The sequence below is a fragment of the Musa acuminata genome, chromosome BXJ2-5 (genome assembly GCF_036884655.1).
Source record: "Musa acuminata AAA Group cultivar baxijiao chromosome BXJ2-5, Cavendish_Baxijiao_AAA, whole genome shotgun sequence".
Lineage (NCBI taxonomy): Eukaryota > Viridiplantae > Streptophyta > Magnoliopsida > Zingiberales > Musaceae > Musa > Musa acuminata.
The window spans coordinates 46,311,841-46,328,586 of record NC_088342.1 but is presented as its reverse complement, the minus strand read 5'-3'; the positions used below and the strand labels follow the sequence as shown (position 1 = coordinate 46,328,586).

The 16,746-nt window shown below is 35.2% G+C and overlaps 1 protein-coding gene and 1 long non-coding RNA gene across 4 annotated transcripts; both read left to right on the top strand.

Annotated features, from left to right (window-relative positions):
- The first annotated feature begins 1,310 nt into the window (after positions 1-1,310).
- Positions 1,311-15,447, top strand: LOC135613056 (BTB/POZ domain-containing protein At1g04390-like). Of its 3 annotated transcripts, none has more exons than XR_010487180.1 (8): positions 1,311-1,441; positions 3,650-3,776; positions 10,227-10,743; positions 10,844-10,974; positions 11,065-11,498; positions 11,636-12,793; positions 13,084-13,347; positions 14,652-14,789. XR_010487180.1 is itself a non-coding variant. In XM_065110006.1 (8 exons), the coding sequence occupies exons 1-8, from the start codon at positions 1,353-1,355 to the stop codon at positions 15,094-15,096; spliced, it is 3,054 nt and encodes a 1,017-aa protein (XP_064966078.1). In that variant the 5' UTR covers positions 1,311-1,352; the 3' UTR covers positions 15,097-15,447. The 3 variants fall into 3 exon arrangements, 2 of the variants coding, with proteins under 2 accessions (XP_064966078.1, XP_064966079.1); XM_065110006.1 differs by having other exon boundaries at positions 13,084-13,236; positions 14,652-15,447; XM_065110007.1 differs by lacking the exons at positions 1,311-1,441; positions 3,650-3,776 and adding an exon at positions 3,923-4,630 and having other exon boundaries at positions 13,084-13,236; positions 14,652-15,447.
- Positions 3,949-4,532, top strand: LOC135613057 (uncharacterized). Its single transcript, XR_010487181.1, has 3 exons — positions 3,949-3,980; positions 4,090-4,176; positions 4,508-4,532. It is a non-coding gene; the product is annotated as an uncharacterized LOC135613057 (long non-coding RNA).
- Positions 15,448-16,746: the final 1,299 nt, after the last annotated feature.

The window sequence follows — 16,746 nt, the reverse complement described above, 5'->3', positions numbered from 1 at the left end:
TACCTTAGGAAGATATTCCTAGGCTATAAAACACCCAAAAATAAACTCAAACTATTTAATTGAGTGTGGACTTAAACCCAAAGCAAACACTTAGGTTTTTCTTATTGTGCATTTGGTTTCAAAGCCTAAGCCCTTATTTATAGTTCCAATAAGAGATAATAAGCTTGATTTTTCCAATGTGGGACTATGTGAGACTTGCTAAACTAACAGATGATATTTTAAGAAAAATAATAGGTTTTTAGGTTTTTTTTATATATTTTCGAAAAAGATCTTTTTTCCATTTGTGCAATGATTAAAAAAATCCTTTAAACTGTCATTTCTTATCAAAATTCAGTTTGGAATGAACCCATCAAAGTCCTTATGTCCGAAAAACAAGAATGGCAGTATTAACGAGCAACGTAGAGATAAACAATCAAAGCCCTTATGTTGTACTAATGTCGAGTCGTCTCAAGAAACAATGTGCACTAAAGATTATAATGCATTCTAAAATCAAAAAATGTTCATACCTCCGCTCGTCTGAGTTCGACCATTAGACCAAGATAATCGTTTTATCAGAATAATCATCCCGAAATAGAGAATGTGGAACAAATGATATGATCATTACTTTGGATCAATTGAGATTTATATATGAAATTCAATTAACACCTATTGGATATATCAATTATCAAATATATCGATTAAGTATCTAAAAAACTATATCCTCTCATTAAATCAACTATTTAAATAATTCATTATCTAAATTAGCTTTGTAATATGTGTTTTGATTTTTAAACAAACTAATGAACACTTATGAGCTATACGATGCTCGTGGACACTTACTAGAGATGTTTTGTAAGATAGATATTTGATATAGTAGTTTTAGAAAGTGGGATACGAGATATGTTCATCTCTTCTGTCAATTAAAGTAGGATACGAGGGATAAGATATAAATATTTTTTATCTTTAAAAAAAATTATTTATCATTCAAATTTTAAATATTTAATAATTTCTCTCTTCTTGACATAACAATGAGTACTAATAAGTCAATTCTTTTGTGCTAAAATTGATTGGAGAATATTTAAAGCACGAAAAAAATCCAAATTAGCGAATACTTAGGCCTCGATTTCATAAAAAATAAAAAATTTGAAGCATATATATGGGCTCATCATTTATTAATTAATAATATATGTACAATATAAAAACATCTAAATACTAAATTAACACTAATTATGTGGATAAATCCCACAATCATAAATACTTAATATTCCGAAGGCCCGCTGAAAGCATTTATATTGCGATGTAATCCTCTCTTGTTGATGTGGTCATTTGAATTGTGCCCGACCCGTCTTCGTTTGGGCCGAGGGCGACGCGAGATGGGCGGCAAGGGGAAGAAGCCGGAGATCAGCGATCACGTTGTCACCGTTCGCCGGCGCCTGCACCAGGCTCTCTCTCTCGGCATGAAGTAAACCTTCTTTCTCACCTCTCATATTCTTTCCTCCGATTCCTTTTCTTGTACGCAGTCGTCCCTCGTTTTTGTCGCCCGGTTGAGGTCGTGAAGCCCTCTTGGCGCACTGAGATAGAGATAAAAGAACAATGAAATCGAGAGGATTGGTGGCTCGCGTCTCGCGGGGACCGGGTCTTGGATTACTTGCTTTGGCTGCCCCGTAGGGCGGTGGATGTATAGGTTCTGTGAATTTTCATGATTCATGTTTCTTGTTGGGCCGTTTCATTTTTAGGGTTTGGATGTGTAGGTTAGTTCTTTTTAGGGTTTCTTTGAAATTCATCCTCAACGCGTTCCAATTTTAGTATCCTTGTAAATTTAAATTTAGAGTTCCATGTCTTCCTATTCTTATCTTGCGAAGAACCAACTCTTCCTATCGTTGCTGGAGCTAAGGTTTCAGAGTGGACACCTATGATCACCATGAAAGTGAATAATAATGATAATATAACGACTTATACTCTAGCATATACATGGTGGTGGTGTGTGAATTTTTCATATCCATACTGTATACATAATATTGATATCAAACAACAATCAGAAAGTAAAGATCTTGTGAACCAATATACCTTGCAAAAGAAAATAGAATTATTTACATTTTTTAATCCACTTGAAATTTTCTTTGAAAGGAAATTTTTGTTTGTGAAATAATTGAATAGGTCCAAGAAAATGACTCTGGGCAAGCCCTAGTGTCTTGGTATGATTGCTTCTTTTGGAGTTGGGTGACTAGGATTTTGATCATAGGAACAGCCTTTATACTGGGGTAAGAATGAGTACATTGATCCACGTTTCTGTAATTTTTGTGCACTCTCAAAAAGAGAAGAAGTGCCTACAATTTTTACTAGATTGGAAATTTATAAAATAAGGATCGAAGCAGTTCTTTTTTCTCCTTGGGTTTTGGTTGTAAAAAAGGAGCAGAGTTGGATTCCAAGAGATATTGTAGCTGAGTATGCGGCTACGTCACTCACTTTTTTCCTTGTAAAGAACTTGGATGAGTTTTTGTTTTGAATCATTCTAAATGGAAGAAGCTGTGCCATACTTGTTATTTCCTTTATCAGGCAGCAAATTGATATGAGATGGTTTCTCAGAGTGCAGATTAATCTGACAAGCTACATTGTAATCTTAATCAATTGATAAGGTGCTGACTGGATCCTGCATCACCATAGAATCTCAAGTCCATCTACCTGTGTATTCTGATTTTCATTCACATAACTCCTCAAGACTGAAAAACTTGCCATGTCACTTTATAGGAATGCCAGGAAATTGTTGTACCTCTTTGCTAACAGAGCACTCTTTATTTTTTTAATCATCTGGACCAAGGATTATCATTTTGTGGTATGGGAACATCTTCTAGCACATGTCAGCATGGCATGTGATGATGCACGCTTTGCACGGTACATTGCAACACAGGCCACTGACCTAGCAACCCTTGGATGATACTATTTATCTCTTTGCTTCGATCCTCAACTGCATAGCTATGTTTCCCTTTTTTGTGCATATTTGTGGTTTATGTGTTGGTATTTCAGAACTGGTTCACAAAGAACTTAAAATAACTCTTAGCCTCTAGATGAAGTTTTAAAAGGAACTGTTGGTTGCTTTTTGTTGCCATGAAGTACTACTTTTGAAACTTTTCCAATTTGCATGCGGTGAGAATTGCATCTTTTATTTCCATACTGTTTTGCTGATTTCTTGGCTAGGCTTCACAATCTTCATGATTTCAACTCCTCTATTCTGTGGAGCATACAGTAAATGGAATTCAATGACGTGTAGCTGTAAGATATCTACTGCTGGCTAAGCTAGATTTTCTTTACGACAGCTTCGCTATTCTGTGGAGCAAATAGAAAAATGGAATTCTAAGTCATGTAGCTGTAAGATATTAACTTCTTGCAAAGCTTGATTTTCTTTATGACAGTTGAAAATGTGATGTCTTGTTGCATGCACGATAACATTCTCTCAGTTGTTGAAACAAATGCTTTAGGAGCAACGGAATAAAATCTCTGCCAAATTTTTAGCATATTTTTATAATGGTTCAGATCTTTGTGATTAATTTGTTCCATTGGGTTTTATGTAGCTTGTTTGATTCAGAGCTATCATAGTTTTATGATAATCTTATGGAATTTTTTTTGGATATTTTAACCCTGATTGAGTGGGCTGTTACTTTTAACATGGCAGAGTTTCTAACAGCAAAGTCAAGAGATGGCAATCTACGGATACTGATACTCAATCACATGCTCTTAAATCAATGAATGCATTTCTCAGTTGTATATCTTTCACTCTGTTGCAACATCCTCTTATACAGGTATCTCTCTCTCTCTCTCTCTCTCTCTCCATCACCTTTGCTGTCAGTTCATTGTTTGTTTCTGAGATTTCATGTATGCTTATCTTACATGCATATAATTCTAGAATTTTGTCAGCACTGGTTGGTTTTGGTAAACTTTCCGCACAGGTATTGTATGATGAGGGTACTAAACGCCAGATTCTCAAAATCTGGGTATTATCATAGGTGAGCATATAATCTTTTTCTGGTTAGACCTTTTAAGTTTAAAGAATTCTTGTTTCAACCTTCAACTTCCTTAATAAGACATTGAATACTGGGATTTGTTTTGCTGAAGGTGGCGTTTTAGCAATATCATATCCAAGCCACGAATACTTTGCTACTCGGAAGAGTAATCTTGGAGTATTTTGCATGCAGAAATAAGGTTTCAGTTTAAGGCCAGCACCTATAAGAGAGTTTGTGGCTCGAGTATACCTTATCACTTTCTGTTATTTGTACCAACATCCACTTCTATGACTATATCCAATCATATGAGTCATTAGCAAGCAATTTTAGGTATCCTTAGTCATGAACATTGTAAAAAATGCATGATATTTGCTGTTTCCCAAGTATACACGATGTCTATACTCTATAATCAAGATAACATTTTTAGCTCTGGCTAGACATCGGTTCTCATGAATGCAAATTTGATTTTCTAGAAATATTAAAGACACAGAATTAGGACTATTTTTGGGAGGATTAATCTCTGGTTGTAGTCATGTGATAGAAAAATATTGGGGCTTCCATGTGCTACATGTCAAAGAAACAAAGACAGATATTATCAACATGGGTGATGCTACTCATTGATCCTTACTACCTATTATCCATCGTTGTTGAAGGTGATGACCTCCACTTTGACACTGCAAGTGTCTTGCGTGTTTCCACAAGTTCTGCTCTTGTTTGTCATTGTACCTTTGTGCAAATCTTTTTTTTTTCCCATGAAAAGAAAAGCCTTGCTTATCCTCATTACACTTATCTGAATAGTTTTTATTGATTTGATGAATGTTATTACTATTATTGTGTGTATTGGTGTTTTATTGTATTTCATTGCGTACATGTTTTATTAGTTTGTGTGCCTTTGACTGGATGTTTCTTTATAAATCATGTTCTTGGAATAATTGTTCGGCCTTTTCTAATTACTATCAGTGTGCAAAATGATCATCTTTGCAGAAAAAGAATCAGGTGAGATTATTTTTCATTATGTAATTGTTGCTATTAGGTTGTGTCAATTTAAGCTTAAAAAATTCAAATCAAGGAGTAAAATGTTCGTGCTTTCTCCCAGCTGGCCACTAGCTTATGCACATTGCATCACATAGAAGACATGTTTTAGATTCTCACAGATGCACGTGCCGTATGCTAGGTTACAGCTGGTATTTGTGGGAATTGAGATCATGTCTTACACCTTTGAGTAAGAGAACTGTTGATTACTTAATTTGTTGAAGAATTAAAAATAAATTGAACCTAAATGTATCTGCTAATTGTTATCATGGACATTTTCAGAGAAATTTTAGTGAGAGTTTTGGTTAATTCCATGATTTTAGTCCTGAAGTGATTTATACAATGAACCAATCTTGATTGCTGGTGGTGTCAAAAGAAAAACATTATGCTGAGAAGACTACTTGCTAACTGTTTGTCTTACTAGTGGCTTGTACTTCATCTATGGGACTTTTTAGATTCTTGTATATTATTTTTCAGCCATTTGTTTAACTTCTTTATTTTATTTAAGTTGGCATCAGTTTGCTCACTGGATGGATTGGAAGTTCCTAGGATTTGTACCTAGGAAATTCATACATGCAACATTTCTCTTAAAAGACTATCCGCATTTTAGAAGCAAAGCACACACGTGTTTCTTATGCATGCTTATGTCATGTCAAGAAATACTTTGGTTGGAAGGAAATATGAATTTGACCCGCAAGCATGGCACTTTATGATTCATAGCATAATTTTACCTTCTTGCCATGCATTATATTATCTTTGCTAGTACAACAAAATGAATTATAGTTGCGAGAAACTTCAGTGACAGACATCTAAAGCTAGGTCAAGAAACCTGATTAGATTCATGGGGCATTAGAATGACGCAGGATACATGTACATGTGTATATAAAGATGTTAGATAGCAAGTGGTGATTTACAGAGAGCAGCTTAAATAACTAATTAACGTTTTTTATTTTGATTTATTTAAGATTAAATTGCATCGCATATAAATTTTAGAACAATCATAGAAGGTTAATATGCAATCTAGTGTTTTTAAAAACACTAAATGGCAAGGTCTAAAAATGCTCGAGGCATTAGGCACCCCCCCAAACGAAGCGAGATGCTCTAAAATATTAAAATATAAAAATATAAAAATATATAATAAAATTGATAAATATGATTATATAAATAAAAATATAATATTAAATTAAAAAGATCTAAAGTGTTAAGTCGTATTATCCATCTTTTAATAATAAAAATGTCAAAAGACACAAAACAATAAGGTTTTACATCAAATTCAATCATCATCATAATCAATATCGTCATTCTCAAACTTATCAATCATCTTTCTCTTCTTCTTGTCCATCTTCATCAAACTAGGTTTCCTCCTCTTCAACAATGGCAGAAGATGAACCTGAGGTTTTTGCACTCATTTTTGTCTCTATCATATGTTTTGTATATATCTACAATTCTCTAACACCTGAGGCTCTCACCATATCTCCCATGTCAAGATGTTATCTTCCAATACGAGCTCACTTTCGACATCTTGCAAGTTCGCACCCATTTCCCTCATCAATCACTCATTTGAATTATCAATTCCTTGTAATGAGATTTGATCAATATTATTTTGTAAATCATGACGAGTCTTGATGCTCGATTATACTTTATATAAATCAGATTATGTAATCGTTGATGCTCTAATCAATTTCTTCTTTTTGTGTGAATCTGTCATGTTATATGAATTAACAATATATTAATACAACTATATAAAAAAGAATAGATTAGTTGAAATAAAAATATTTTGTGATCCTTACATGCTCAAAGACACTTCAGTTTCGCTCACAACTCGCAGCACTAAAAGTCAAGCTAAGAACTTTGATAACCAATTGTTGTAAGTTCGGGACGAAATTTCTAAATAGACTCCATTATTCAGTCATAAAATTTAACTTTATTATTAACAATAATAATATACTATACATAAAATTAATTATATAAATTTATGAATACCTGAGGATATAATTGTTCTAGATTGAACTACCATAGGAATTCCAAAAAGACTATCGGTATTTTTGCATAAAGGTAATTTACGTATGTTCTAATCTTGCACCTCTAGGCTTGGAATTGATCTTGCAATGTACTTATATAACCCATTTACAACTTCTGCATAAAACTAAATGGAGGTATTCTTTTAAAAGAAATTTGAGTTTAAATAAGATCCTGCTGCATATAATGGATGATGAAGTTGACAATCCTATCTTTCGTCAACAATTGCAAATATGTTCTTATACTTTTTTTCATTTCCATTAAAAGACTTTTGAATCGTTTCCTTTGCTCTATCTATATCCTCATAAATATATCCTATTATAAGTTTTTTTTCATCTGTAATGTATAAATTATAAGATTCCAAAAGGATGATATTAAGACGATATCATCGATCATCTTGGCTTTCATTTCTTTTACCCATTTGCTTATCATCAATTTCTTTGAAGTAAACATGTTTCTCAAGTTATGTTTTTTATGATGCATGCTTTGTAGTGTCAAGAAATAGCAAATCGGGAGACATCATATCTCATAAATTCCTTGTTGCTTGTGAATTTTCTCATCACATTCAAAGCTTTGGTATGATTATAGAGAAATCCAATGACAAAGATTGCCCTTTATAAAATCTTTTTGATGTCAGGAATTTTTCTAATATCCTCCAGCATTAAATCAATGCAATATGTCACATATGAAGTCAAATATAGGTGTTGCTTTTTTGCTTCAAATAATTTACCTAAAACAAAGGATAACAAAATTGATAAGACTTAGAAGTCACGTAATTCTTTCATTCAAATTAGAGACATATAATAATTAAAAGATTAAAAAATTCAAAAGATAAATCTTACCAGCTAACACATAGTTGTTTTCGTTGTCGGTTATAATTTGAATGACATTTTGTTCACCAATTTCTTTCACAAACTTATTACGTAACTCATATATCTTTTCTCCAGATTTCATAAAAGAAGGTGCATCTATTGACCTTGCAAACATGGTTCCTAAAGAATCATTAATCATAAAATTAATTATACTCCTACGTATCCTTTTGGTCCAAGCATCTGACATTATAGAACAACCATGCTTTACTTATAATTCTGTGGCCCTTCAATAAGTCATCTGTGTAATCCAACACTTTCTTCAATAATGAAACTCACAACTTATAATAGCTTGGAGGCATGGTTCACATTACCGGCCTATACCAGTGTACCGACTAATTGTCAATATGGTACGTATCGAGTTGTGCCGAGTGTACTGACACATGGTACACTGGGGTGTACTAATGTATCGCCCGTATCGATCCTCTATCGGACCTATATGTACCGCCTACACTGAGCGCTACATTTCTGTATGTCAAACCTTGTTTGGAGGTTTTAATTCCTTATCATATCTTCTAATAGCTTCAATCATCTCTTTAAAACTGTCCAAACGACCAGTATTAAGGGGAAGTTCAACTTGATTGAAGAAGTCAGCATTGCGCTGAATCCTTTTTCCCCTTATTTCCTGATCACAAGCATCATTATATTTGTTTGTCTTAATTTTGCTCTTGTTTGACCTTGTTGATTCTATGATCCTTGATACATATATAAGTCCATCGGTTCCTTTCTACCCTTCTTAAGAATCATGACTTTTTTTTCTTTTTCTGTTATATACTCTTTCTTACTGGCATTGACACATCCTAATTAATCTTCTTTTTCTTCTTCATTGTCTTTAATATGTTGAACATCATTCTCGGGTAAAATCCCGTAAGATTCGTTCCTTTGAATCTTTTTTCATATAAGCCAACAACTCTTCTTTTACATAAGGTGGACATTTCTTGCATATTGATGCATTCTTGAAGTTCTCTACTTGATGCTGTTTTGCATGGAAAATACCACCTTTGGTAGTCTTATCACAGAATATGCAAGTAATTGCATTAGGATCTTTAGGATCCTTTAGATAATTGTATTTCCAAGCAAGATCCTTGAATTTTTAATGAATCTTCTAAATTGCTTTGTACAATTGTCATTAATCCTGAAACCCTAATAACAATTCTAAATAAATAGAGATTAACAGTGCTAAATAGGGGACTAATAACAATTCTAAAATAGCGATTAATAGTAATAAATAAGAATTGGTAATTCTAAACAGGAATTAGTTCTAAACAGGTTAATAGTTCTAAGGATTAATATCAGTTTTAGTTTATTATATGGTAATAGTAGTTAACACTTAACAATAGTTTTAATATTAGTTAATGATTAACAATCCACTGTTAACAGTAGTCATAAAAGTAGAGCGGGAGAAAAAGAGTCACTGACAATGGAATGTGGGGAAGGAGAGGGTGGCGATGACGGAGGAACCTTTGGATCGCGGTAGCAGTGACGGAAGAAGCTGCGGACAACAACAGTAGTGACGGAAAAAGCTGCAGATGGTGGTAGCGACAACGGAGGAAGCTACAAACGATGACGTCGTGGGCAGAGGAAGCTTCAGATGTATCCGTTGGTGGCGGAGGAAGTTGTGATCCTGTCCCTTGGTAGTGAAAGGAGCTACACACAGAAGTAGTAGTGGCGAAGGGAATTGCACACGAAAGCTACAACAGTAGGACCTTTAGACTCGTCTGCTAACAATAGAGGAAGTGTCAGTGGCAGAGGCAGCAGCTGCACATGAAGGCAGCAGTGGAACTAGTGGTGAGTTAGGGTGACAAAGTACTTGGGGTTTATGGGTCAGGGGTTGAGGGAGGGGGGTTTATTATTATGCTTAGTTGGTTCAATTGAACCAATTAAGTTACTGTTCAATCGAACCAGAGTTGACCATCCGATTCAATCGCTCGCCTTCAACCCATTGCTTGCCTGAGGCACCCGGTGCTTGGGTTCAGGTGAGCGCCCACACGACACTTCATTGAAGCATGTTGCCCATCCTCTATGCAAGGCGCTTGGGCCTCGCCTCGCTCAAGCGCTCAGTCACCATTTGAAGACACTGATGCAATCCATGGTCAACATTGTTTGCATGCTGATGATATGATTACATCTATCACACAGGATATGCAGGTATTTGTCTTGATTTTTTGTTGTGGCTAACATTCTGGAATTAGCTTGCCTGCCAAGTGTGGACAAACATATCTGCAAATGATTAGAACTTCCAGTGGCACATGTTATATTGAGTTTTTAAAAGTGTTTATATATTAAGTTAATATAATTTAACCGTTCCAGTGCTTTTATTGCATTGCAGGATTCCATTTTAGATATGGTGATTGCCTTGGGAGGAATTCTTCAATCGGACAACAAAAGAATATTGGACCTGGCAGCAGATGTGGCTCAGAAGTTAGTTACTACCTTAGGAAATACCATTCACAGATATCCCATGTCGGAGGTTATTATTCATCTGTCATGCTTATTGTCATTATCTGAGTTGCCTGTTGCAATCTCATCTGCCATTGCATTAAACCGCATCCTCACAAACCTAGGACCGGCAAGAGGCAAAGTTCTCAAGGAAATATGGAATGCTCTGGAAAAAGCTGACTCAGTTGGCAATGTCATGTGCGCATTACAAAATTATGAGATTGAAACTCAACCGATTGAATATTTCCTTGTGATGGCAACTCTTCTTGAGTCTATACTTCGGAGATGGTCTCTCTCTAGATATCCGGTTTGGAGTAACAGTAAGCTGATGGTCATTCTTCAAGATAGATGTTCTCAATCTGAAATTTCCATTTCTAATGCTGTTCTAAAGCTATATTCTGCACTAGGTATCCCCAACATGGTAATTCTCTATTTATTCTATAATATGGTAGATAATTGCTTTCAGAGCATATTCTGATCAATTTTGATTCTTAATCTTTATGCCAGCTCTATGTGGTAATGTGGCGGTGAAGCTTCTTGAGAACAAGGATTTTCTCTCTATGGTCGTACGAAGCATGGGACTTTCTGTCCCTTTCAGTGTTAGAATTGAGGCTCTAAGGCTATGTCAATGTCTAAGTGTATGGTTCTGAATTATATTATGTGACCTGTTGATTATTTTCTTGCATCCATAGAGATATGAAAGCAGTTCAAATTTTTGCTATCTGCAGAAATCTGGAGATGCATGCTCTATGCTAAATGGCTTGTACTGCGAGCCTATTATTCAAGGCTTAGTTGGTGCACTGGGTGGATGGAGGTCTTCATGTTCCAAAAGGGTTCCATCTGATCAGTTGCCGTTGGTGTTGGAGGCATGTCGTGCTACACTATTAACGCGTTGGGCCGGGAACCATCATTCATATTTCTGGAAACATGAGATTGATAGAGTCCTTCTCGATATTCTTCTTGGTGATTGCACAGTGAGTTATGAAGCTAAAGTGGCATTGTCATCTGATGAGTTAGTAGCTATAATATATGACAATACAGCAGATACAAGACCCTTTGTGTGGGATATCCTTGGGAACCTTGCAGTTCACTGTAAAGAAGATTTTCTTTCAAAAACTAAAGGAGCACTCTGCTACCTAGATTTTCTCATTTCTTGTGCATGGTAATTCTTTTTTACTCTATGGTAATTTCTTTTATCGATTATTTGCTATCTAGTTAGTTACCATATATTTAGATTCTTTGATAAAATGTGTAGTATAGTTTTGTTAATTGTTGGCTTATGCCAGTGTTGGTTTTCAGCTCTGTGGCAACAGATTTGATGCGTAAGGGATGCAGTTCCTTGTCTTCTTACATGAATGAACTTGAACCTGTATCTAGGGCAGTTTTGCTGATGGTCTTTTCACCATGCAAGTACATTGCTTCACAAGCTATATACTATCTTTCAGAAACTTTGAGAGCTTTTGGTGATGTCTGTTTGGAGTACGTACTGGCTTCCCTAAAACTAAATGCTTCTGGGGATGTCTCTTTAGTAGCTGATAGTTATCATACAATAACTAATCTCATAAGTTTGGCATGCTATTCAACTTTACCGAAATATCATGAGCTTATTGTCAAAAGAGAAGGTATAAGCTCACTGTCTTCCATCATCAAGATGTGCTTAAATGGTGACATACATATTGGTAGGTCAAACAACGCATCTCATCTGCAGAGTATTTCTTATGGCACAGAATGCTGTTTAAGTAATGTGAGTAGCTTGGAAGGTGAAGAAGTTATTTTACTTTATAGCCTTCAGGCACTTTCTCAGTTGATTGCATTTCTCAACATTGTGTGCAACCACCATAAAATAGTTTTAGGAGAGATTGTTGTGTGCAAGAAGTGTAGGAACTCTGATGCTTATAATTTATTTGAAAGCCTATGGTATATCTTGAATAACAGCTTTGGCTCTGGCCCTAAATGGTATTCGGCATACATATTGAGCTTTTTTGGTTTCTATGGCTTCCCAAGCAAGCTTGGCAAAAAGATAGCAAAAGCAATTGACGAGAACGAACTAGCTGACATTGAATTACTACTTGCAAAAGGTCAGTCCTTGCAAGTCCATTCTCCTATTATTGTGGCTAGGTGTCCATACTTGCTGTCTAATGAAACATCTCTACCAAAGAAAAGTGCCTGGAATGATTGGAAAGATCAAAATAGTGAACATCATCACAGAAAAATGAGGCATGAGATCCGAATCTCAGACCGTGTGGATAGTGTTTCTTTTGTAAAGCTTTTGGAATATATTTATACTGGATTCATCCAGGCGGATGATAATCTCAGGACACCCCTGAAAGTTCTTGCAAAGCACTGTGGATTGAAGTCTTTATATGATATGCTTAGTCGAAAACTGCCAGAATGGGGCACTGCTTGTGCCAGTTGCAATTTTTCTGAAGCACTTGAACCAATTGGAAATCAGTTATCGTAAGTATCTATTTTTTATATTGGATTAGGAATTCATGTTGTTGTAATATATGTTCTTTCTACTCAAGGAAGTAAAAAAAGGGAAAAATGAGCAGTTAGATGAGTTAAAAATAACTGTTATATCAACTGGCATTGAGATCCCACACCAAGCAAGATGTGATTATTTAGTTCTTTTGCCCTTGAGAGTTCCATGATAATGATTGTAACTGTCGGTCACATATAAATTGATTAGTTGTACTCCATGCATTCAGCTCAAGCAATTATTCTAATGCATATCATGTGTGTTACAGAGATATTATATTGGAAGCAAAGGTGATCGAGGGAGTTTCTTGGAGTTGTGCTATATGCCGGTCATCGGTACCACATATGCATGCCCACAAGATCATATTGTTATCCAGTTGCGATTATCTACGGGCTCTGTTCCAATCCGGAATGCATGACAGGTGACCCGGTTTCAGTGAATGACATTTATTGATTCCCTCAATGGCTCAATCATATAACTGATATATTTAGAAAGAAATGTGGATAAAGCAAACACATTTGTGATCCTATCGGTGAGGGATCTATATCGAAATGTTAGTGGCATGACGTGTATGATTGTATAATCGCATCTCTCTTCATGTTCTATAATACTTGATTGCTTTTTCATGTGTACTTATCCCCTTGTACTATGTCTTGCTTATATTGTTCCTTTATGTTATGTACTCAAAAGTATACTTGGTGAAAAATATCTCTAATAGCTTTTTCATGTTCTCTTAGTCTGATGTCCACATTAAGTTTCCTACTTCGACTAAGTTTTATGCCATAAGTTATCTACTGGTTCCCTGATCCTGCATCAGCTAGTAGGCAGCAACAGACTAATTAATTGTCCATGGATTTAATGTTTGATTGAATAAATTGGGTGAATTGATAGGGACCTTTCCTTCTTTACTTTTCCAGATCACAATCATGGTGCTATTTTGGTAGATCCAAGTCTTGTAAAATACTCACACTTATTTGTTATGCAGGCCTAAAAATTTGTAAAGGATAGATGAATCGATTATTCAGTCAGAACTCAATATTGAGAGTGTTGTTGAACAAACTAACTATTGATGTTCAAAACCAAGATTGGTATTTTTAGGGGCTTGTATTGTAGCCACTATTAGAGGGCAACTTGCATGTGTCATCGGTGGGAAAGTTGTACAAACTGCATTTTTCAAGTACCCAGGTCACATGTATGACACCCTCCATGCAACCTATCCCATGGTGCACATTAGGTGGCACATGAAATAATTTTTATTTTACAAAGAATCCTTTATTATTGTATGTTTAAATTGTGTATACGTTACTCTTAAGTACTATCCAACAAGATCTGATAGGCTATCTATTTATATATATATTTTTACTTATATGCTAGGTTCCTATTTTCGTCTCATTTATGTTGTCTGTTAGATTTCTTGTGATTTAGTTGAGTTTTGCACACTTATTAGACCCATGCATGGCTGCCACTTCCACCAACCTCTTGTGATTAAAATCTGTGGCTTGCTTTCTTCCTGTGTCATTTAGACTCTTTTGATTAAAATCTATGGCTCTCACTTCCAACCTCTTGTGATTAAAATCTATGGCTTGCTTTCTTCCAACCCTAAACCATAAGCTTTGGTTCTTTTGCAATGGGGTTTCCAGAACTATGCACATATATATGTATAACCAAAGAACAAACTGTTCATGTATGCAGTTTCTATTCGGATAAGATTTGTATGGATTTTTGGAAAGCTAGCTATTAAATCTTCACTAATGATATGTCCTGTTTATATTAATTATTGATGGTCACACCAGTTTTATTGTAGTCTTAAACTTTAAGAGACTTTCCTGCATGCAGTTGCTCGCAAGTTATCAAAGTTCCTATTAGCTGGAAAGCATTAGTCAAATTAGTTCACTGGTTTTATTTGGGATACCTGCCGAGCATCAAACAAGACTGTACCTGGAACAATCTGGACCCGGAGTGGCAGCTGCATGAGTTGCAGGTGTACGTAGAGCTTTCTTCACTTGCTGAATTCTGGTGCTTAGAAGAAGTTGAAGAACAGAGCTTCAAAGTAGTCGTATCATGCATAAATTCACAACAAAAATCTTCTCTTGAGCTTATTCGTTTTGCTGCAAGCCTCAATCAATGGAAAATTGTTACTGTTGGTGTCAGTAGCATAGCTTCTATATACCCTAAGTTGCGTGATGGTGGTGAACTCGAGGACCTTGATGAAGAACTGGTTGATATGTTACGAGCAAAATATGTTTGTTACTGTCAGCATGGTGATAATGCATTTGATTGACAGCAATAAGCTTCTTATGTATAGAAAACATTATTTTTTTTCTGTGGTTTAAGCAGGACTTATAGTGGTCTAGCTGCAAAGCTTCAAGCCTTCAATGGCCCTTCGCCAGCATTATATATTCTGAAGATTCAGTTGCTCATTCATTTAGTCGAGAAGCAATGATGTTTTTAGAGCATTAAAAATAGACCTCAGTTTTTCGATTATAAAGAGGCTTTGCAGATGGTAACAGTAAGTTAGGCTAGATGAGATGTATTCATATCAATATCAATTGAGGGTTACTGCTGTACATGTACACTAGGATGATGTAAATTTCTGCATATTTGGTTGATTGAGTTGATGAAGGTTCTTATAGTTTACTTCTTCTATTTATAATTTATTCTTGTATTTGTCATTTACTAATATGGTATGCATGCAAGGTTTTCCCTGGCCTTCTGGGAAGCCACACTTATTTCTGCATCCATGAGCAGCATCTTAAGGATTCAAGAGATCTTCGATGGTTATGATGAAGAAAAATGTTATTGACTTTTGGAACCATATGATATAGTAATCATGCATATGGCCAGTCTGTGACTATGATTTGGAGATATAAACTAATTGGATATGGATGTGGGTTGGATCAACTCCAATCCATCTCTCACCTGATTGTGATCCAGATTGTAGAATTGGGTTGGGATCTGAATCGCTTAGATGAAGTATCATACTTTGAACTGAGAGATGATCACTTCTCAGAAGTTAACCATATCGAGACCTCAGCCATGTAAAACAGTTTAAGCTAGTTCCTAGATGAATTGTGTGTAAATTTAGTGACTCGTCTGTGATTTATAGGCAATGCCTGAATTTTTTTTAATTATCAGCTGTACAAATGGCTTTGTTAATTTGGAATCTTTAATAGTTATACAGTGGAATATATAGTTTTGTTCTAAGCAGCATCATGCAGCAGTTCCATTTGACTATTGCATTTCTTTTCTTTATCCTCCAAATATTGTTTATCCATTTGATTATTTTCAAGGCCCAGGAGCTATTACATATATGCTGAAGAATTTGTGGGGAATTTATGATCTTCAACATGATATAATACTTTGCTAGAAGAATAAATTAATTTTCTGATGGATTTGACAGTAAATTCTTGGACACGATTTCAGTTGGTTCATGAACAGTTTATAGCACATAGTTTATTAAATCAGCATGTAGTATTTTTGTTCTTTAAACACAGACTTGTTGTTTACTGAGAATCCATCAGTAAACCAATGAATGTTTTTGGGGAGAATAGTCCTTAGCAAACATTTTTAGCTTCAGCATTCTTTTGTTTCAATTTGCTATTCCTCAGCGTCTGGTTTTCTAACCTGGTTGACTGTTCCATATGTGCCTGGACCTGATTATTACCTAAAATGAAGCCTTTGTTTGGTGTTGTCAAACAAATTTTGCTGTTGAATAATAAATATTTTGCTGCTTGGACTTGATTATTACCTAAAATGAAGCCTTTGTTTGTTGTTGTCAAACAAATTTTGCTGTTGAAATGGATCTATCATAGTTTTCCTACCTTCAACCAACTCTGCTTAATTAAGTCCTTGGTCATTCTTCTCTTTCATTGGAAAGGATACTTAGAGTTTAATGGATACTATGAATGTTCTCGGTTGGCTACTTGAAGTT